The 23685-nt window shown below is 42.2% G+C and overlaps 1 protein-coding gene across 3 annotated transcripts in view; it reads left to right on the forward strand.

Moving 5' to 3' along the window:
- The first annotated feature begins 6534 nt into the window (after nucleotides 1-6534).
- LOC311049318 (very-long-chain 3-oxoacyl-CoA reductase-B-like) overlaps nucleotides 6535-23685 on the forward strand; it is a 30217-nt gene continuing 13066 nt past the window's right edge. For all 3 annotated transcript variants that reach the window (XR_014601188.1, XR_014601189.1, XM_084062867.1), the window contains exons 1-3: nucleotides 6535-6828; nucleotides 22360-22406; nucleotides 23458-23533. Coding sequence is in view for 1 of the 3 variants with exons in the window: in XM_084062867.1 (XP_083918993.1) it covers nucleotides 6576-6828; nucleotides 22360-22406; nucleotides 23458-23533 (376 nt within the window). In the remaining 2 variants the exon portion in view is untranslated. The remainder of the gene's footprint in view (nucleotides 6829-22359; nucleotides 22407-23457; nucleotides 23534-23685) is intronic.

The following is a 23685-nucleotide window of genomic DNA, read 5'->3' on the forward strand; positions in this document are numbered from 1 at the left end:
ACTGAAACAAAAACAGCAATAGTAACAGTAATTAGTATTTAAAACTGCTAGTCACAACATAAGTCACAAACCTTGTATCAGCAATAACAACATTTTTTTTAAACTATAGAATTGATGGTTACATTCAACAGTACAGTAGAGTGCATTGTGAAATGTTGGATTGATCACACTATACGAGAAGACATTTTAGCATAAGCAAGCCCCTTGCCGAGTGAGCCCTGAGGCCCATAGGGCAGGAGCCTATCTCCTGTTTCCTTAGTGTTAGGCAGCTTAATGTACAAGTACACCCCCTGGACATGATGCCAGTGTGTCGCAGGGACTTACCCAATCCAACCCTTTATGCTGAGTGCCAAGCAGGGAGACACTGGGTCCCATTATTAGAGTCTTTGGTATTTTAGCATACGTGTTAGTTATATTCATGCCATGAAATTAAATTATATTTGCTAAAATGTAATTTGTGTTTAGTCTCTTATTTCTGTTTATTCTAATCTACTCTAATGTCATTGTATGAATTAAGGTTACATTATTTGTTTGTCAAAGACAACTGAACAAATTGTCAGGCAGTTAGCATCTTACATTTATTTCACTATAAATCGCAGCTAAACAAGTCTCACTCACCTCCCAAATGAAACTCTGAAATCGCCCTGCGCTCAAACCATCTCACAACCGCCTCATTTATATTGAGGGTTTATTGCTTGCTACGCAGAAACTATAAGTAGGGACATGCCTTTAAAAGGATTTCATTCAGTATCTGTCGACATACATTTTCTGTTCATGATTTTATTAGTCATTAATTTAGTCAACTAAATCCTATTAATATACTATGGTATGAAATTGTAACTTATACCTTCAACCTTGCCCACCAGAGTTGGTGCCACTCGTAAGACATTCCTGACCTTGACTTCATACCAGTTGCTTGTAATAAAAATAATCAAGATTTATTGGCAGGGTGCTGCGTCTTCTTTGAGTGTTGAATTAAATGTTAAACGTGATCTTACTATTCAGAATATGTTTGATGACCCAAACGGACCCAAGCAAAGACGCGGAGGAACAAGCAGGGGCGTCAATTGGGGATTGCCACCCCTCGTGTCCTCATTTCCTTCTTTGGGTCAGTTCAGGGCAACCAAGGGTTTCTAACACTTTTGTTGAAGATTGTAAGTTTGTAAGTATTTTCTGTCTTCTGATTCATTGTGTTTTTAATTATTGTTGTATATGAATGAGTATTGTGTTCGGTATTGTTACTTCGGCTACATTGAAAATGAGGGCCTGCCCCTTAACTGTTCTCCGAGTTTAAATAAAGTTGATGATGATGATGATTGATGATGAACCTCAAATTCACTTCTTCTATGTATATTTGCTACACTTCTGAATGTTGTTCGCAGATTAGCTCGGAATTCATCTCAATCCACGCCCATCCATCTACACATCTGACACATGAAACATGTCTGCATACATTCATTAGCCACTCACAATGTGGTGTCAATATCCCCCCCTTAAATAGCAGATCTAAAATCTCACAACATGATACATTATGAACTTGTAGATCGGCTATTTATTTGCTATTGAAATTGTGCTTAACTGGTCACTTCTTTGCTACCCTGCCCTTTTTTCCCTGAAATGACAGCTCTGAGAAGATGTAACTAATGTTCCAATCAGACCAGGAACAAACATTAATGAATATTTCTGGACTACACCTAAGCAAAGGCCCATCATTACTCTCCTCCTAACACTATTAACTCCTTTAAAGGTGGGCTCTTACTAATTATTTCATTATTTGCATTTGAAATATCTTTTCTACAGTAATTAAGTCGGAGAGGCTTATTGTCGGTATCAGCCGAGAATGCGGGAGTTTGTTCTGTCCCTGTTACAATACGCTAGATCCCTAGGAGATGGAATGCTGAATGCTGAGGTGAAGCGCCACACCTACCATCAGCTCCCAGTACTTGCAACGCAACTTGCCGCACCCGAGTCATGCTACTCATACGCTGAGTTGATGGTGCCTGGGATCGAACCCGTGTAGCCCAAAGGCAAGAGCCCAACCGACTGAGCTATGGGGACATCTAACTAAAAGTTAAATAATGGTGATGTGGGGATTGGGAGGTAATTGGAATGATTACCTATGCCTCACCATTAGCTATGGTAGTACCATAGAAACCAGCCAGTCTTCCTGCATGCATGGGGCCCACATAACAACACATGAAAACACACTGTTTGCTCAGGTTCATGTGGTTAATAATAGCTCAGTTTGTGCTCTAGGTCTCTATACTGCAGGTAACGTGATCTGTGTCTGAGTTTCCATGCTAGATCACTGTGATGCAAGCACAGGTCATACAGTATGGGTAAATGGTAGCTATAATATAATATATCAAATATATATATAGTACCCAAAGACGCTTTACATGGGGGAAGGAGAAAACAACAAAAGAAAATCAACTTCATTAGAAAAGAACACTAAGAAAAGGCTAAGACTATATGGAATCAAATCAATAAAAACATTGGAATGGTGAAACAGGGGGGAGTGCAGTAATCTGGGGAAAGCCATATTGAAGAGGTGGGTTTTTAGTGCGGTTTAGAAGGTTTGGATATACATCCATCAGGGTAAACATATAATGGAACATATTGTACACATAGGCCCATAGATGTGAGATTTATTTTCAAAATCAAGCAGAGGTGGAAGAAGTACTTAGACACAAGTTAATGTAGCAATACCACAATGTAGAAATACTGTTTCCCTACAGTATATTCAAAAGATGTACTAGTGTAACAGTACAAAAGTATTGGCATTCAAATACAGTATACTTACAGTACAATACCAAATGAAAAGTAATTATACTGTACTTATTATACAGAATGTCTCAGTTTGCATCTCATGTCAACATGTTTTTTAAAATAGTGGACTATAAGCTCTCAAAAACTTTGCATCACAATGCGTTGTGAGGTTGTAAATCGTCTATTTTCGAATAGCCGAAGTATAAAATTCTCCCTTATTTGGTGGGAGAAGGTCCATCTTCTTTTTTGAATGTCTTGGGGAGTGCCAAGGAAAGGGTATTTCTGTCAAAGGGAGGGTCATGACTTAGTTTCAGCAACCCTTCAATTTAAACAAGGAACTGTCCCTTACTGTAAACTCTGGTCATTCAACTCATCCAGAACACAGTTATACAAAAGTATAAGTGTGTTTCATACACATGTGCCTCTTGACAGAGTGTGTGGACATGTCACTGAGCAGATCCTCTTCTGTAGTGATTGAAATACTCGGAATTAAAGCACAAGCCTCCTCAAATGACCACTGATCATTTTGCAGCCAATGCTGTAAAAACAACAGACAGGGGAGCCTCAAAACAGATCAATACCTCCTCCTATCATTCTGAACAACCAGGCAGCAAGAGAGGGTGACCAGACAGTGATGTCACTGAAATGCGACAACTTGTCTGTCTGCCGTCTACCCTCTGCTGTGTTAACATTATGGGTAACTCGTTAAAGTGGCAAATTAAATATGAAACACATCAACTATTAAGAAAACAAGAAGATATGTTGACAAAGACACTCCATACATTTGGAAACATATTTTTATTTAAATCAATATCGTCTCCAGTTAATGCAGGATCATTTTAAAAGTAGGCTAATTCTCATATCCTCTCATATATACCTTCCTTTGTGCCTCGTTGTTTATTGCTGTAATGACACTGTTCAGCCACTTGGTGGAGACAAAGCTTCAATATTTAAACAAGGCTGCTTGAATTTATGATCAGGCAGAAAACCAGTAAAATACACCAGTGGTGGAAAAAGTATCAAAATGTATCAAAATGTACTTAAGGACCCCATTTGAAACAATCCATTAGGCTTTCATGGGCTTTTTAATCCTATTTAGTTGACCTTGCAATTAAACTGTACTTTCATGTGCTTTTTTTCTGCAAATTTCTAAATTAAGTATTCAATCAATCAATCAATCAATCAATCACTTAAAGTATCAAAAGTAGAAAGTACCCAGTATGCAGAATATCCCATTTCACAAGTTTTCAAATGTATGAATTGGATAAAAAAATCTTTTGATCATTGCGACGCATTGTGAGCTTGTAGATCGGCTATTTTCAACTGGACGAACTGTATATAGGTTAATGTATGTAAAAAAATAAATAAAAAAAAAGTACTGAAAATGGGAAATACTCCAGTAAAGTAAAAATACCTCAAAACTGTACTTAATTACAGTACTTGAGTAAATGTACTTTACACCACTGTCCACTGGTCCAGTGGCACTGGATACAATGCAATGCTTTATTCTGACAGAACCGATCAAAAACCACTCGCGTCGACCCGGCGAATCAAAGAGCACGTCGCTTGACGCACTATGACATCAACCAATCAACAGCTCGGCTGATCGCCGATAGGGAAGGAGGAGAAAGTTGCCATGTCCTCTTATTATAAGCTACTTTGGGGTTGTTATTCTGTAGTCGCTTGTAACTATTGGTAGTTGAGGGTTGTGGTTTATTTGGGCCTGTTTCCTAATGTTGTTTAACATTTCCATGTCAAGGACCCCCAGATTAATATGCATTTGTAGACCCAACCTTCTGAAAATATATTGTGCCAGAGACCCCCGATACAAGATTTTGTGGATTTGAAAATATTCCTAAATTATTCTTTTTTAATTTTTCTCTCTCTCTCTCTCTCTCTCTCTCTCTCTCTCTCTCTCTCTCTCTCTCTCTCTCTCTCTCTCTCTCACACACACACACACACACACACACACACACACACACACACACACACACACACACACACACACACACTCTATTAAAAATGTCTGCTTTTTTCAGAGATGTTTTCGTGAAAATAGCAGATCTACAAGCTCACAACGCGGTGCATCGCGACACGTTGTGAGCTTGTAAATCGGCTATTTTCATAGGGTTAGACGAGCGCTCAACTCTGGGCGCAATGGTAAAGAGCACGTCGACGCATTCTACGAAAAACTAGGTGTACGCAAAGAGGATTTTAAACTCTCCTTGGTGACAACAGATGAGGTGTTTAAAAGATTGAGCGCACTACAACAATACAGAGCCACAGGTCTCCACAATATTCCCTCAAAATGTCTAAAAGACTCAGCCGCCTCCATTGCTCCAATCATTACTCACATAATAAACCTCTCCATCAAACAGGGACGGGTCCCTATGTGACAAAAGCAAGATTGACCCCTCTGTACAAAAAAGGAAACCAATTAGACCCCAGCAACTAACGCCCTATTTCTATTCTTAGCTCCATCTCGAAAGTCATGGAAAAAATTGTTTATGAACAGGTCGATAAATATCTTGCGGAAAAAATCTAATTTACAAATTCCAATCTGGTTTCAGAAAATCCCACTCCACTGACACGTGCCTTCTCTATTTGAACGACTATATCAAACAAGGGTCGACAATGGCAAATTTTGCGGCATAGGTCATGCTGGATCTCCAGAAAGCCTTTGACCTTGTTGATCGCCCAATTATGATCAATAATCTAAAAGCAATAGGTTTTGATGATACGTCGGTGAGCTGGATGAGATCCTATCTGGAAGGGAGGGAACAAGTGGTGGAAGTAAACGGTACCCAGTCTTGTACATATTTCTTATTTTTCATACAAGTAACCTGTAAGCTGATTGTATGACGTTCTGTATAGTAGTGTGTGTAGTCTAGCTGTCCGTCTCTAAGCCTAAATGTCATCATGATTTGTGTGCCTGGGGATCTCATTTTAAACAAGCTTAGTGCTTTATGAGCCTTCCAGTTTAGTAGACCTTGTATTGTGAATCTGTACTTCCATGTACTGTTTTTCTCATGTCTTACTAAATAAAGTACATACATCAATCAATCAATCAATCATGTGGCTTCTTGTTGGGCTTGTTGATTCATAGACCTTGGTTGCTTGTTTCTATCACACAAATATGGCAACGCTGACATCGACCAATTAACGGACTCGCCTGATCGCAGATGCGGAAGCGTTAGCCCTGAAACATGACTGTCATGGCGCTACTTGTTCCTGTTTTTTAAAAATGTTATATTTTCAGCCAGCACATCTACATAAACGTTCAAATTTCAAATATAAAGTGTTGAATTTCAGGCCACAAATATTACAAGCTAAAGCGCATGGGTCTAAGTACCCATATCTTCAGTATTGTTCTATAAAAAGCTTTTTAATCCGATTGCCGGCCCTTTTCTTCGCTTATTTTCCATATGCTTTCAACTACGTGCCCCTATCCTTTGTAAGGTGTAGTGCACCCTGATACTATTTAAAAAAAAATAAAAAATGGCTGGCAATCGGATTAAAAAGCTTTTTATTGAACAATACGGAAGATGCCAGTACTTAGACTAGGGCGCTTTAACTTGTAACATCCATAGCCGTGGGGTCAGTACTTTATATGTGAAATCTGAACGTTTATGTAGATGTACTGGTTGTAAATGTAACATTTTCAAAAAAACAAGAACAGGTAGCGCCATGACGCATGTGACAGACGAGCGTCATGTGAACCATGGCTACGGAAGCGTTAACCCGGAAGAAGGAGGAGTCTACAACCCTATGTTAGGTTTCAGACAGAACCTGTCAGATTCAGATTCATGGTTTCATTCACATCCAGACTGCTCGGTGTCGACAACCTTAAGTACTATAAAGAACAGGCCAGAATAATCATGTCTTCTCTGGACGGGGAGGCTGTGTTCCGCACGCTGGAGACCCCTCTGCTGGTGCTGGGCGCGCTGACCGCCGCCTTGATGCTGCTCAGCGGGCTGCTCAGCCTGCTGGCCGCGGTCAGGGTCTGGGTGCTGGGCAACGGGGGGGCCGTGAACCCCCAGAAGCTCGGGAAGTGGGCAGGTGAGCAGAGACACACACAGTATGTACTTTTTACTTAGCTCTGGTCCATAATATCTCCTTCTCTAACGCTATGGACCAGACTGAGCTAACTTTTACTGAAACGTGACTGTCATATCATGAGCCTCATGGATGAACTTCAACATAGTGTTTGCACTTTCTCTCTTTTTGGTCCGTACATCTACATAAAGGTTCATATTTCAAATTTAAAGTGCTTAACCCATGGCCACGGATGTTACAGTTATGTACGGGCCCTCAGAAGTACCCGTGTCTTCCGTATTGTTCAATAAAAAAGCATTTCAATCCGATTGGTGGCCATTTTCTCCTTTTTTTCTTCCATCGGTCAGTGTGACCCTATTGGTTGGGGGGGTGTATTGCACCTCTGATACATTATAACACTACGAGAAAATGGCCACCGATCGGATTAAAATGCTTTTTATTGAACATAACGGAATATACGGGTACTTCTGATGGCCCGAACATAATTATAACATCCGTGGCCATGGGTTAAGCACTTTATATTTGAAATGTAAACGTTTATGTAGATCTATGGACTACAAAGAGAGAAAATGCAAACACCAGGTTGAAGTTCATCCATGACTAATTACAGACCTGTAAGGCAATGGGTTCTCAAACCTTTTCATGTCAAGGACCCCTAAATTGATATGCGCTTGGTCGCGGACCCCCATCTGAATTTATTTTGTGCCAGGGAATGCCAGAAGAGAAAATTTGTGTTTAAAAAAAAAAAAAACATTTCGTTTACTGTTGTAAAATAGCAGATATACAAGCCTACAATGAGCTTATAGATCTGCTATTTTTGAATAGCCAATGTATAAATGGATAAAGTGGTTAAAAATGATTGTGATGCTGTATGAACACATTTCATACCTCGGACCCCACTTTGAGAACCACTGCTGTAAGGGTCCATTTGGAACCCCCTCAAGGACCCCTGGCATGGACCCCAATTTTTGAGAACCAGTGACGCGTAAAAGTAGCAATACCAAAAATGTAGAAATACTCTTGTTATAACAAGTAAAAGTCCTGTATTCAAAATGTTACTTGAGTAAAAAGTACAGAAGTATTGACATCACCAAACATAAAGTAGGTGAATGGCCCAGTTCACTATCACATTATTGGAATTATTGCATTAACCCATTAAAACCGGGAACGCATCTGTGTAACCTCTTAAACCATTATTTTATACTTTGGCTATTCAAAAATAACAGATCTACAAGTTACGAGCTTGTTGATCTGCTATTCTTTGAAAAATCGTGAACATCTGGTGTAAATCTTTGAATATACTTTTTAAAGCAAACATTTTTTACTCAAATCTTTGCTTCTGGGTGATTCTACAAGTGTCTTTTTTTCCTCTTTTTTTTAAACTTATGTTGCTATAATATCAGTGGTTCTCAAACTTTTTCATGTCAAGGTCAAGGACCCCCAAAATTATATGTATTTGTCCGCGGACCCCCCCAGCATCTCAAAATATGTTGTTCCAGGGACCCCCAGAAGCAAAGATTTGAGTTTAAAAGGTATATATATATTCTAAGATTTGCACACATTTTCAAGATCTTTTTTTAATTAATTTTTTTATAGCAGATCTACAAGCTCATAGCGCGGCACTCGTTGCCGCGCTATGAGCTTGTATATCTGCTATTTTTTAATAGCCAAAGAAATCTTAAAAAGACAAAGATGCGTTCCCGGTCTTAATGGGTTAATGTGTTTGAACATTAGCCTATTTGATTTGTTGACTTTGCTGTTGTAATCACAATTTTGAAATGACTCAATCATTTGTGCAGGACGTCATGTTCGCCTCTATCTGCCCATAATGCTGCTATACTGAGCTTCTCTGAAAATATAAATCATTAGGCTACACCAAGGGTTCCCAACATTTTCAGGCCGTGACCTCCGTGAACTGGGGACCCCGACCCTAACCGACAAGCACCTGGAATTCTATGCATTACATTTAGTTTGACTCGGTTCCACAGATAAATATTGTGAAAATAGACAAATTACATGCTCACAACAGCTATTTTATTTTAAATTTTAAATTGTAACTTTAGAAATGTGCTGATACCCTCTATACACTTATACTGTATGTTGTTTTGTTTACTATTCCGAGTGAGAAAACAATGTTGCACATTAAGCTGATCATCGGGGGACCCCCCAAAATAATTTCCGACCATCATTTTTTGAACCACAGGGCTACAGAATGCATAGGATATTGTATTTAATTGTATTCAGGGTTCTTGTTCTTTCACTTGTAATACTACAAGAGAAAAGATTTCAATAGCTCTTTATCAATAGACATATCAATGTAAATTCTGGCTATGCCGCTGGGTGTAGAGTTAATACAAAATAAATTAAAATAAAGTTAAAAGTACCTCAGAATTGTACGTTGGGCTACTAGAGTAAATCTACCTAGTTACTTTCCACTTCTGGCCTATTCATAACTTTAATCTGTGTTGCCCACTGTTAATAAGTTTAAAAACAGACTATCAGAGATCTGATATTCATCTGCATTCTGCAGTCATCTCTCTATACATTCTGACTGATTGATTTAACTGTGACTGTATGATTGCAACCAGAACTCCAGAGCTAGTTCAGAACAGAAGCAACTATACTGTTAATATTTATTAATGAACGCATTGCTCACTGTGAGCTTGTAGATCGGCTATTTTCAACGAAGAGGTTTGGCTGTAGAGGGAAATACTAGCTGACCTGGTATTGAGCCCTGTGGGACCCCTGGCCAATAAATATATAGGCCAGGGTTTAAAGCGGCACTATGTAACTTTTATTACAAATACAATGTAAATTTCTCCAGTCTGTATGGTAGAGTATGTTAATACAATATAACTTATACAATTGGGGTGGTTATATTTTGTCTCCCTGGTCTTCTATTGAGACATTTAGAGGATGTCATGTCATGTCTCACCTAGACACAGGATCTGACTCAAATTTTGACCTGATGGTCAAGATTACATTTTTCCCCTGAGCAAGCAGGCAGGCTCTATTGGCTCAATGGTAAAACAAGTTCAGCACTTGCGCAGGAAACCGGGTTCAAATCCGGCGTAGAAGAGGAGTTACATAGTTAAATGTTTGTCACAGTATCAATATCGAGATATGTTGGTTAAAGAAAATAGTAGATTTTGTCCATTTGATCCAGTCCTAATCAATAGCTTCATATTTGAACGATCACAAAGGGCCTGATCATCATCATACTGTGATATCATACTATATCAAACTCAGACATGTTGCTTTGTGTTGTCCTTTGACCCAGTCACCCAGCCTTTGACAAACTTATCACATCACCATTGCATCATTATTACAGTGATTGCACAAGGATGAGCCAATTTGGTTCATGGCTAAATGCTGATAAGGCAGCTGGTTTGGCACGTTCTATCCATGCACATGTCGTTATATTGCTGTAAGATTATGTGTAATCTTTAGAAAAACGCATTTTTGTCCAAGTAGGAAATTAGGGCTGCAATTCAATTTCTTAAATTGATTAATCGTCTAAATCCATTAGTCCGATTAAAAACTGAAGCCCTTTTATACAAAAAATTGTATACAGTGTCGTCTCTGTTGGGTGGAAACCTTGTATCTCCAAAACTGTTACTCTTCAGGATTCAAAAAAAAAAAAGGCAAATGTAGCAGATCTACAAGCTCAGAACGCGTCGCGCCACGTTTTGAGTAGATCTGCTACTTTTGATGCTTTTGTGTGACGCTGTAGTATGATCAAGTAGGGCGTTAATTTACAAAAAAAACTAAAATATTAGATATTAGAATATGGAGATATGAGGTTTCTGCCCGACAGCAATGATATATAAAACAAGACCAGGAGACCTGGTTCTGCCAGACCCAGAATAAATTGCCTTTTATGCCCATGTATGGACAAAGCCTCTTGTAGGCCGACCCCTTGGGTCTGGCAAAGATCACACCCAGTGTGAAGTGAGCGGTGATATTTATGAATTATTAATTTCATCATGCATCTCGGTAGCCAATCACAGCACGTCCTGCAAAGCTTAGCCTATGGGCGTGTTTTCCACAGCATGGCGTCACAGCGAAAGACACATTTTCATGACGGAAAGAAAAACTTTCACCACGGAAGGGTCCTAAACCCTCTTATAGGAGCGGTTGCACCGCTCAAAAAAACAATTTGTCCCTGAAAATCAATGATATAAAAAAACGTTTTTTTATATACCATATCCATTAGTTTGATTAACAATTGTACCCCTATAATGTAGTTAATGGATAGTAAAGGGGAAACGCTCACCCCACCCTGTTTTAGCGGCTAATCTTGTGATTGGATTATGACCAGGCAGGATTACCAAATTAGACAGCTGACTGTCTGTCCATCTGCACAATCTGGTCATTGATTGACCCGGGAACTTTTGAGCAGGCTGTTTGCTTATTGATGGCACAACAGGTTGTTGTCATGCCAGGATAAGTGTCAGACCAGTGGGTGCACGTTGCCTTTTAGATGTCGTCTTGGAGGCGGAACCAGCTCGCCAGGCTGTGCAAGCGCCGCCTTTTGAGCACAACCAATCATATCACCAGCCAGCCATCATCAAGAATTCAAACATTCAGCTATGGCTGTAACTGTCGAGGCCTGAAATGAACGCCCCTAAACGTTTAACTCGTCATTTACTGCCAGTTAAACATCATCTATGGCCAGGGCCAGCCCTAGGGTTTTCGTGGCCCTAAGCAAGATTTTTTTTGGTGCTCCCCCAGGGGCGGAGATCTGCGTTTTTTAGGCGGATTTCTTTGCGGCTTTTGGTTACTTTATTTCGGTTTTAGGGTTAGGTTAGGGTTATATTGTTTAAATCTTATTTTTGTCTGATTTTACTGATTTATTATCAAAAAATGTATTATTTTAACATTTATTTTTATTATTCTAAATGACTTGGGGGGTCCAACCTGAAGCTAGGGGGGGACAAAACCCCCCCGTCCCCCCCGGGATCTCCGCGCCTGTGGCCCACCCCAAACACCCCCATTATAAAATCATTATGTCATGAGATAAAATGTTTTTATTGAATATTAAAATAATAATAACGCTAGTTGTTGGATAGGAGATGGATGACATAATTACAATATGAAAGTACAGTTGAGTTTTCCTCTCAAAGCTGATCCACCCGCCGATAGGGGGGTCCCGTAGAATCGGAGAAAAAAAATGTGTGCCGCACACAATATGCAAAAAGGCAAATGGTATGTTATCTAGTGCCCCCCCCTCCCCCCGTTCATTCACAGAGTCTCTCTCTCTCTGTTAAGCTGACATGACTGAAGAAAGGGCTTGGTTATGTAACAACACTGCAGCCATTCACAATACCACACACAGAGCATCCACACTATTCACTAGGCCTGTCCCCGACTAAGAATTTATCTGATTGGCCAAATGTTGCCTATAGTGGACTGGTAGTCGAATCATGCAAAAAGAAGAGAAAGAGGAGAAGCATGATTCGACTGAGAGATTGGCAGTCTGATTTGACTGCCAATCTCTTTAAATGTTCTGCAATAGAGGATCATTGTGGGGGGTGCTTATTGTCTGATTTAACATTTACTTGCTTGGTTTCTCCCAATAAATCATGATATGTATCCTATTTTTGGCAAAGTAGGCTATTAGTTAATTAATATAACAAATTTTGCATGATTCGCGCGGCCCTCACATCTAGCGTCCGCGCGACGTCGCACTGTGTAGGTGTGTACATGTAGTGTGCAAGGAAGTAGTAGTGTTGAGTAATGTGATTGAGGCAAGAGAAGTATTGGGTATGAATGTAGGCGGGTTGTTGTTGATTGAAATGAGATTGCATTGTTTGTTAGATAGCATGGTTTATTGGCATGGTGTGATGTCGGACAGTGTTGGTGGCAACATGTAAATGTTAGAAAGGCAAAATAGCAGTGAAATGAAATGACATCCAGAATAACATTAACAGTGAAGCATTAATCAGGAGCAGGTGTACAGTATGTTGCATTGGGGGGAGAATACAAACAAAGGCAATGGCAATTATGTTGAAGAATGAAGGTCATTTGTCACTATGCAATCAGGGAGTAGCAGCACATGCAAAGTGTTTGAATGAGCATGTTTGGATTAATAAAAGAGTTCGGGATAAACAACGTTGTCAGTAATTCCCTCATCATTGTTCACAATGAAAACTTTGACGGCGCCGGCTCTCTTTCCCCTGGAGAAGGCTGTGTAGAGTTGGCCATGAGCGAACACAGGTTGAGGCAAGTAGATGCCAACTCGTTCGTTCTCTTGCCCCTGCCCCTTATTGATGGTAACAGAGAAAGCTAAGCGGATAGGGAACTGTCGTCTGATGAAGGTGAAGGGAAGCTCCTCATCTCTGTCATAGTGAGGTATCCTTGGGAGGAAGATTTTTTCACCCCTGTTTGTGCCAGCTGCAATCTCACACTCAATGATTTTGTCCATCATCTGCAGTACCACCATTCTGGTGCCATTCTTGAGAGTGCGGTCGGGACCTGCTTGCAGGTTTCTCAGCAGCATGACTGGGGCTCCTACTTTCAACTTGAGGTTATGATCAGGCATTCCAGAGGGTGTCAGTGAATTGAGGAATTCCACAGGCATGGAGTCCTTGTGGTCGTCCTCCAGAATTGTGTCGGCTGAAAAGTAGACTCTCTGTTCTGTAGGGAAGTCTGCCAGGCATATGTTGTTGATTTCTCTAATGTCATTATTCAGAGGAGTGTATACAGTGCCATTGAGAAGGTTGTCTTTGTTGACACATCCAGTTTGCAAGTCAGGAAAGGTGAATGAAATGAGAGTTTGGAGATCGTGAACCAAGTGGTGGGGTTGAATGCGGACCTGCCATTCTGTGTCCTCCTCGTGTGGGAGTGTTCCTTCCCCTAATGCAAGGAGATAGTGGGAGAAGTCCTTCTCTGCTGCGTGTGTTCTCATGTTGAGGTTTAGCTTGTGGTGTTTCATGTGAGGATAGAGTGTTGACATCTGGATGCATGCTGAAACTATCTGGGGCCTGCCTGCTCTTTTGATAACGGGGAGGGTTTGCCTTGGGTCTCCACCCAGGAGGACAGTTTTGCCACCCCAAGGCTGCTGTGAGTGCATGAGATCCCTCAGTGTTCTTTCCACACACTCGACGTTAAAGCGGTCAACACTGAAAATCTCGTCCCAGATGATTAAGTTGCTGTCTTTAATGAGCTTGGCCAGATTGGACTCTGCGTTGATGGCACAGACAGAGTCTTGGAAAATGGGGATTGGGATCTTAAATCGTGAATGAGCGGTCCTACCACCCTCCAGGTTCTGTGCTGCCAAGCCTGTGCTGCCCACACACAGCACAATGCCATGCTCTGCGCGTATCGTAGCAGCAATGACCTTAAAGGTAAAGGTTTTGCCATATCCTGCAGGGGAGTTGAGAATGAACTGGCGTGTGATGGTTTCTTCTTGTGGGGCATGCACTGCCTGATAGACGGATTCGCAGAGTGCCATTTGTTCCGCAGTGAGCTTAGGAGCAAGCGACTGTACAATTTGTTGTTGCTGTGTTATGTTGAATTTTTCAGATCTGAAGATTTGTGTCAGCCTTTCCTGCGCAGTTAGTGGTCTTGGCTGTGGCATGTCATTGTAGTTGGATAGACCGCTGCCCATTTGTGAGAGTTCATCATCAATTGCAAGCAGTAGCTGATTTTGTATGAATGTTGTGTCTACTGCGTCTGTGGGGCACCTTTGTGCAGTGGCCTCCGCATGGAGAAAGTCTTCACTGAGCTCTGCAAAGAATCTGTCATACAGATGTTTGGGCTCTGATGGGTGACAGTAGTGGAGGATGATGGCAAAGGTTTCGCGGACTTTCCTTGGAGATGCGTAGCGTGACACCTCATGCATGGCGGTAATCCATTCTAGATCGTCCTGAAGCAAGCCCATGGCTAGAGCTGTGTCTTTGAAAGTGTCATAGTGGTTGCCATCATGTACCTTAAGGTCCTCATAGGTCTGTGGTCCTCTGATATGTGCTAGGAGCAGTTTCAAGTAGAATCTTTCTCCTTGGAGCACGGATACATTGGACATTCTTCCTATTGTACGTGGAATTTCCCTGTCCTTGGGTGCGTGGACTCTTTTATTCCACATGTGGGCCTTCCATGTGTAGTGTTCGGGAATCTGCATGTATAGATATTGCCTTGCTTCAGGGTCCTGGCTGTTTAGTTCGAAGAAGGCAAGCAATGTAGTGGGTTTGGCTGCTGCTATGGCCTCCTGTGCATGGCCTTCTCTGAAGACTATGCTCTGCTGGCCGTCTGTGTGGATGGCGAGATTGGTGACAGCAGGGAGTCTGTCCTGGATCTTGTACTCCATAGTCCTCCAGTGTGCATCATGAGCATCAATGGTTCTGGCATTGATGAATTTGGAGATCTCATCCCTGTCTTCAATGTCGAGGGTGCCAACATCAGCTCCCTTATGTACGTATTTGTACAGGTACTTGATGGTCTGGAAGGAGCCTACAAATTCAACGTTGATGTGGCATTTGTATTTGAGAAGGACCCAGGGGTTGTAAGGAACGACCCACCTGCTGTCAAACAGAAAGCCTTTCTTGTTGAAGGTGTGGCCGTCAATGGGCCGCCTGTACTCCGGGTAGCCATGACCATGATGAGGCAGTCGAGTGGTGGCACAGAAGTTTTTGGGGAATTTCTTAGAACAGAGGCCATTGACCATGCAGGGGCTGTTGGGGTAGCCTGGACCACAGGGTCCATGGAGCATGGATTGACACACCAGCTGATGCAACTCTGGCTCCTTGTCCAGGTCAGGTATGTCTGCTCTAATGATGTGATCAATGTCATCTACAGTCAAAATCTCGTGTAGGAGTAGCAGTATGTGGGCATGTTTCAGTCCTCTCATCTGTCCCTCAACAGTGTGTATTCTAGCCTTCATTTTGCCAAAAACTCCCAGCTTCATGTCGCGGAGGAGCTCATCCAGACTCCGTTTGAAGACTTTATTGACAATGTCTGGTCTGTCAGTGGGCTGCTGGTGTTCAAAAATGTTATTGAGGACACCTTCACTCCGTGAGTTTGCCGTAATGGTAATGAAGAGGTCAAACTTTTTGTATCTGGCTGCTATGGCAAGGGCATCTAGATAGTGCTTGTAGAGGTATCTGGGGCTACCAGTGTGTGAGCCTGGAAGAATTATCTGTTGACCAATGTTGGTGGCCTCAGTCTGTCCTGGCTGTGTTTGCTGAGTAGCCAGGGAATCAATCAGACCAGAATACTGGTGGGCCCTGTACTTGTCCTGTAGTTCCCTACTCCTGTAGTAGTTCATCCGGCAATTTTCTATTTTGGAGTATTGATCACAGAAGTATTCTTGAGCAAGTCGGGCCGACTTCAGAAGGGTGTTGAAGGAGTGGGTTCTCTGTTGTAGATGGAATCTGAAGAACTCCTGAAGAGTGACTTTGGCTGTGGGTGACTGTGCATGAACCTTTGTGATGGGGTTGTCGATGCTGAAGCCAGCATCCCCATGTGGCAAGATCAAGGGATAAGCGGCTGGGTCATACATAGGGTGTAGTGAATTGATGTGTGTAGTCTGGCTGTGATTAGGTACATCAACTGGAGTTCTGTACAGAACAATGTCTCTGGGCTCTGTCTGGCATCCTGGTGCAAAAACAACAACGTCAGGGACAGCAGGGTTGAGGTGACTTTTGTTTGCCCCCTGTGAGCTTTTTGACTTGAACACCATTTTCAGTGCCTGAGTTGGGTTGGCATTGAGTAATTCTGCGCCGGTTTTAAAGATTTTTACTAAAGGGTTAACTGTCTTTAACTCATTTTGAATGAGGGTTAAAGTGGGCTCCTTAATAAGGTCCTCTCCCTTAGCCTGATGAAGGCGGTTCTTAATTTCATTGTCCTGATCAAATACAAAGATTTGTGAGAATTTGGGTCGGTTATTGGTGTCAGGAAAGAATGCAGAGGGAGTGAGGTGGTACATTTGGCCACTCATCTTGAACGGTCGTGGCCCTAGTCCTTTGAATGCAATGATTTTACCGGTGACATTCTTAGAAGCCATAGACACTAAGCCATTGTACTGTCGGATGTTGGCCATGAATTGTTGGGATTCTGGAGAGGTCCTGTCAAACAGAGCTTGAAGTGCAGGAGGGGGGTCCTTGAATGGCTGTAGTTGGATTGTTCCGTAATGGCAACAGGCACTGAAGGTTTTGAGTGGGACAGGATCTTTTGAAAGTTTTGATGTTTCCCAGGGGAACATGACGGCCTTGCATGAAGTGCAGATACAATCCATTGCAGGTGTGGGAAAGGCAACTATTTCTGTGAGTTGTTGTGGCTGTGTCCACGCTCTTCTGAAGTGTTTATCCTTTGGTTTTGTCCTTTGTGATGGATGAGAGTGTGTTGTGTATTGATGGTCCTCATAGCGGCGTTCTGTGAAGAGAGAGATGGACAGCATGCATGATTAGGCAGTTGTGAAATGTGTGCGTAACATAGTAATTGTAATATTCTGTGTAGATGTAAGGAAAAGGAATGTGAGAGATTGGGTGATAGAATGCATTGGAGGGATTATGGGGTAAATCAAAGCACTTACTTTTGGCGGGGGGCGTCTGTAAGGAGCGAGTTGTCCTTCTGCTGGCGCGGTTGCTGTCACTGCGGTTAGCTGAGAAGTGGAGACAGTTGTGTGTGGGCAAAAAGGAATTAGCCGGGATGTTGTGGTATGCAGTTTGTGGTTGAGAGTATTTGTGACATTGAAGAGCGTTTGCGGCTGCATTTGCGCGAGCCACACGCTGGCGAGTGGCATTGCGTGTGCGTTTGCCCAGCATAGCTTTTTTGCGTGGTCCCATGGCTGCGTGCGAAGTTGTGGGTACTGTGTAGTAAAGTTTCAAAGTTTCCTGTTGTCTCTGTGTCGTTCTGTGTACTGCGTAGTAAAGTTTCCTGTTGTCTCTGTGTCGTTCTGTGTGCTCTGCGGGGGTAGGGGCTACGTGCAGTAGAGGGGGTAGGGGCTACGTGCAGTAGAGTTGCAAGGCAACAACACGTGGACGTGTGTGGCATTGGTAGCATCGCTGAGGACACTGGCATTGGCCAGGGCATCCAGGTCCTTTATAGTGATGGCTGTGCCCCTGTCATTATGGTGATGTCAGATAGTGTCAGACATCTCCATATATGGAGCTGCCTATATCAGTTATGCCCAAATATGGGACCGTGATGGCTGTGCCCCTGTCATTATGGTGATGTCAGATAGTGTCAGACATCTCCATATATGGAGCTGCCTATATCAGTTATGCCCAAATATGTGGGTTCTCTGATGTCAGACCAAAATAAGCACCCGGAAGTGAATTTCGCGCTGGGGAAGAGATTTGCATAGTATTGGGGCATAATGCGTTTCATATTTATTGTACATCATGGAAGTAGAGTAACGGTATGGGAAGCAGCCGGTTCAGAGGCAGAATATTGAGGAATTTTGGGGTAAAATGTGGAGTTAGTTGGGCCATGTGTGTGCGTGGAGACCGCGCACACACACATGTGTAGCCCCATGAGTTTGGCCGTCAATTATAGGTGCAAGATTAACAATTGTACCCCTATAATGTAGTTAATGGATAGTAAAGGGGAAACGCTCACCCCACCCTGTTTTAGCGGCTAATCTTGTGATTGGATTATGACCAGGCAGGATTACCAAATTAGACAGCTGACTGTCTGTCCATCTGCACAATCTGGTCATTGATTGACCCGGGAACTTTTGAGCAGGCTGTTTGCTTATTGATGGCACAACAGGTTGTTGTCATGCCAGGATAAGTGTCAGACCAGTGGGTGCACGTTGCCTTTTAGATGTCGTCTTGGAGGCGGAACCAGCTCGCCAGGCTGTGCAAGCGCCGCCTTTTGAGCACAACCAATCATATCACCAGCCAGCCATCATCAAGAATTCAAACATTCAGCTATGGCTGTAACTGTCGAGGCCTGAAATGAACGCCCCTAAACGTTTAACTCGTCATTTACTGCCAGTTAAACATCATCTATGGCCAGGGCCAGCCCTAGGGTTTTCGTGGCCCTAAGCAAGATTTTTTTTGGTGCTCCCCCAGGGGCGGAGATCTGCGTTTTTTAGGCGGATTTCTTTGCGGCTTTTGGTTACTTTATTTCGGTTTTAGGGTTAGGTTAGGGTTATATTGTTTAAATCTTATTTTTGTCTGATTTTACTGATTTATTATCAAAAAATGTATTATTTTAACATTTATTTTTATTATTCTAAATGACTTGGGGGGTCCAACCTGAAGCTAGGGGGGGACAAAACCCCCCCGTCCCCCCCGGGATCTCCGCGCCTGTGGCCCACCCCAAACACCCCCATTATAAAATCATTATGTCATGAGATAAAATGTTTTTATTGAATATTAAAATAATAATAACGCTAGTTGTTGGATAGGAGATGGATGACATAATTACAATATGAAAGTACAGTTGAGTTTTCCTCTCAAAGCTGATCCACCCGCCGATAGGGGGGTCCCGTAGAATCGGAGAAAAAAAATGTGTGCCGCACACAATATGCAAAAAGGCAAATGGTATGTTATCTAGTGCCCCCCCCTCCCCCCGTTCATTCACAGAGTCTCTCTCTCTCTGTTAAGCTGACATGACTGAAGAAAGGGCTTGGTTATGTAACAACACTGCAGCCATTCACAATACCACACACAGAGCATCCACACTATTCACTAGGCCTGTCCCCGACTAAGAATTTATCTGATTGGCCAAATGTTGCCTATAGTGGACTGGTAGTCGAATCATGCAAAAAGAAGAGAAAGAGGAGAAGCATGATTCGACTGAGAGATTGGCAGTCTGATTTGACTGCCAATCTCTTTAAATGTTCTGCAATAGAGGATCATTGTGGGGGGTGCTTATTGTCTGATTTAACATTTACTTGCTTGGTTTCTCCCAATAAATCATGATATGTATCCTATTTTTGGCAAAGTAGGCTATTAGTTAATTAATATAACAAATTTTGCATGATTCGACCTAGGGATTGGCAGTCTAATCAGACTCCCTCGATCAAGCGGCCACGTCTATGAAAACAAGCCTAAAGGGCACAAAACGGGGACCGCGGAGGATGAGGGGTCCGTGGCACGGAAAAGTTTGAGAACGACTGTACTAGACCGTGTGTTTGCGGCTACTTGAAAATAGCAGAGAGCTATGATTCTACACAAAGTGTAGAATAGAGTTTAAGTGGTTAGTCAGACTTAATCAATTTAGTTGAATGACTTATTTACATCAATTCACATTTCTTATTCAGACTTTATTTTCCTTTTTTTTGTTTTTTTTTACCAAAATCATACAAAAAATCTATACACTGTGCCTCTCTATTATTTGATTCATCCAAAAAGTAATGGATGGAATAATGGCTAATACAGTAAAGGCTAGTATTGTGTTTGGTTTGGTTTTCCATTGCATGTGTTACTGCATCAGGATGTTGTAATGTAGCCCTGAATACGATCCCACTGGCATCAATCATTTAGCGGGGTATCAGCTGATAGATGCTGCTTGTTCTCAACCTGTGGGGTTGGGGCCCCCAAATAAATGGCAAAACTCAAAGATTTTATCGATAATATAACATTAGTATTAAAACAAAGATATATATATATATATATATATATATATATATATATATATATATATATATATATATATATATATATATATATATATATATATATATATATATATATATATATATATGTTGGGTAAAAACTTCATGGTAGGTTTTCTTTAAAACCTTGAATGATAAAGTAGGGCATTAATTTACAAAAAAAATTATACAAAAGTTTAAATATGGACTGTCTGGAGATATACGTCACAAACCTCACCCGGTCTGTCACCCCACATCCTCTGCTGTCCTGGGCTATATTTAGCCAGAGGTGTGCTGAGCTGTGTGTGCAGTCACAGTGTGCACTGTGTGTGCAGTCACAGTCAGTGTGCACTGTGCATGCTACGCTGTGTGTGTGTGTGTGCAGTCACAGTGTGCACTGTGTGTGCAGTCACAGTGTGCACTGTGTGTGCAGTCACAGTGTGCACTGTGTGTGCAGTCACAGTGTGCACTGTGCACGCTACGCTGTGTGTGTGTGTGTGTGTGTGTGTGTGTGTGTGTGTGCAGTCACAGTGTGCACGCTACGCTCGGGTGGGCAGTGCCAGCCAGGCCAGCGGTCCACGTGCGTGCCTGTACACAATGAATGAACGCCGTCACTTGAGAGGACCTGGCCTTTTCCCCTGCTTTCACTCACCCTACATTTCCTGGTGCTGTACCTCTCTTTCTCTTTCTCTCTCTGTCTGTCTGTCTGTCTGTCTGTCTGTGTCTCTCTCTCTCTCCTCACTCTCACTCTCTTTCTCTCACTCTCACTCTTTCTCTGTCTCTGTGTGTGTCTCTCACTCACTCACTCACTCTGTCTCTCTCTCTCCCTCCCTCCGTCTCTCTCACTCACTCACTCACTCACTCTGTCTGTCTCTCTCCCTCACTCGGTCTCTCTCCGTCTCTCTCACTCTGTCTCTCTCACTCACTGTGTGTGTGTGTGTGTGTGTGTGTGTGTGTGTGTGTGTGTGTGTGTGTGTGTGTGTGTGTGTGTGTGTGTGTGTGTGTGTGTGTGTGTGTGTGTGTGTGTGTGTGTGTGTGTGTGTGTGTGTGTGTGTGTGTGTGTGTGTGTGTGTGTGTGTGTCTCTCTCTCGTCCACCTTTCCTTCTTTTTTTGTTGTCATTCTCACCCTTGTCAGTTAGGACAAGAGATGTCTGGGGGGGGTGTCCTGGCTGTCAGTTGACAATAACGTTATTCAGACATTTATTATATCGTTGTTGTCGGAGCAGAAACCTCTTATCTCCATATTCTAACTTTTTGTGTATTTTTTCGTAAATGAATGCCCTACTTGATCAGACTACAGCGTCACACAAAAGTAGCAGATCTACAAGCTCGAAACGCGACACGTTTTGAGCTTGTAGATCTGCTACTTTTGCTATAATCTTTTAATTTGATTCCTGAAAAGTAACAGTTTTGGACATATGAGGTTTCCACCCGACAGAGACCATATATTTCTGTTTTACCGTTGGCTCTATAGAAGGCGAGCCATCTACACACTACAGTCTATACCATTGGTTCTCAAAGTGGGGTCCGGGGACCCCCAGGGGTACTTGAGGGGGTTCCAGGGGGTCCCCAGCTAAATGATGGATAGGAACCAAATGGACCCTTATGGGTCTGTAACTCTGAGAGTGTACAAATGGAACCAAATGGACCCGTTAGGGTCCATTTGGTTCCATTTGTACACTCTCAGAGTTAAGTTAACAATAATTGTACAACATGAATTGGGGTCCCAGAGATAGAAATGCCATTAAATGGGGGTCCGTAGCCCTAATGCATGTCAAACTGGGGGTCCTTAAAATGTATCTTTTCAAATGGGGGTCCGCGGGCTAATAGGTGTCCATTTGGGGGTCCTTGACATGACAAAAATTGAGAACCACTGGTCTATACAAGTTGAAGTGGTTACATGTGGTTACACTGAATTCTAGATATATTTAACAGATAAACCTCTTTGTACTTAATAAAACGGTAACCGTCACTTTCTCCCCTCCTAGTTGTGACTGGAGCCACAGATGGAATCGGAAAAGCCTACGCAGAGGAGGTAAGATTCACGGCGGTTTTATTCTTAACGGAGTGGCTCTGGACTCGTGGATTTACCAAGTCAATCCGTAAACGCATCTGTGGCACTTTAGATTTCTTTGGCTATTCAAACATAGCAGATCTACAAGCTCATGAGCTTGTAGATCTGCAAAAAAAAAATACAATTATCGTGAATATTTGGGCAAATCTTTGAATATATATTATTTAAAGTGAACATTTGTAACTGTCAAATCTCTGTCAACAAATGTCTTCATTTTTCTGAAAAGCTATTGTTACTATATCAGTGTTGCTCAAACATTTTCATGTCAAGGACCCCCAACATGATATGTATTTGGTCACGGACCGCCGTCTCAAAATATGTTGTTCCAGGGACCCCCCAGAAGCAATGATTTGAGTTACAAATGTTTGCTTTAAAAAATATGTATATATTCAAAGATTTGCACAAATGTTCACGATTTTTCAAAAATAGCAGATCTACAAGCTCGTAGCGCGGCACTCGGTGCCGCGCTACGAGCTTGTAGATCTGCTATTTTTGAATAGCCAAAGAAATCTAAAATGACAGATACTTTCCCGGTCTTATAATGGATTAATCCACGTGGACTGTTAGTTTGGCTGGGCGATATGATGTATGGGTGAACAGGGGGATATACCTGGATCTGTGGGCAGGGCATAGCCCCACCAAACATAAATGATTGGTGGAAGTTTTCAGTTTTTTAATGAATGCGGGAGAGGACTTCTCACCAAGACATGTGTATATCACATATATATATATATATCTATCTCTGCTAGCTCCTTTTTGTTGTTTGTTCAAACAACGGGGTGTGTGTGTGTGTGTGTGTGTGTGTGTGTGTGTGTGTGTGTGTGTGTGTGTGTGTGTGTGTGTGTGTGTGTGTGCGTGCATGTGTGCATCTTTTACACGTACACAGATGTTTAAAGTAGATGTTTATAACCTAGAGGAGTAAGAAGCACAGATTCAGCTCTGTGTGTGCCTGCTCTAAAACAATATTCTGTGTTATGTCTCCCTCTGGTGGTGTGTGTGTGTGTTGTTGCAGCTGGCTCGCAGAGGGTTTTCCATTGTACTGATCAGTCGCACTCAGGAGAAGCTGGATGAGGTGTCCAAGGCCATCGGTAAGTGTGTGTGTGTGTGTGTGTGTGTGTGTGTGTGTGTGTACGCCCAAGCAACCCCACTCTCCTATCTGAGACTGGTAATATTATACCTGTGTAGCTGTTCTTATAGGTGGAGAAATAAATAGATTCTAAGATGATGATGATCACGATGT

This window comes from Gymnoscopelus microlampas (assembly GCF_963454915.1).
Source record: "Gymnoscopelus microlampas genome assembly, chromosome: 1".
Taxonomy (NCBI): domain Eukaryota; kingdom Metazoa; phylum Chordata; class Actinopteri; order Myctophiformes; family Myctophidae; genus Gymnoscopelus; species Gymnoscopelus microlampas.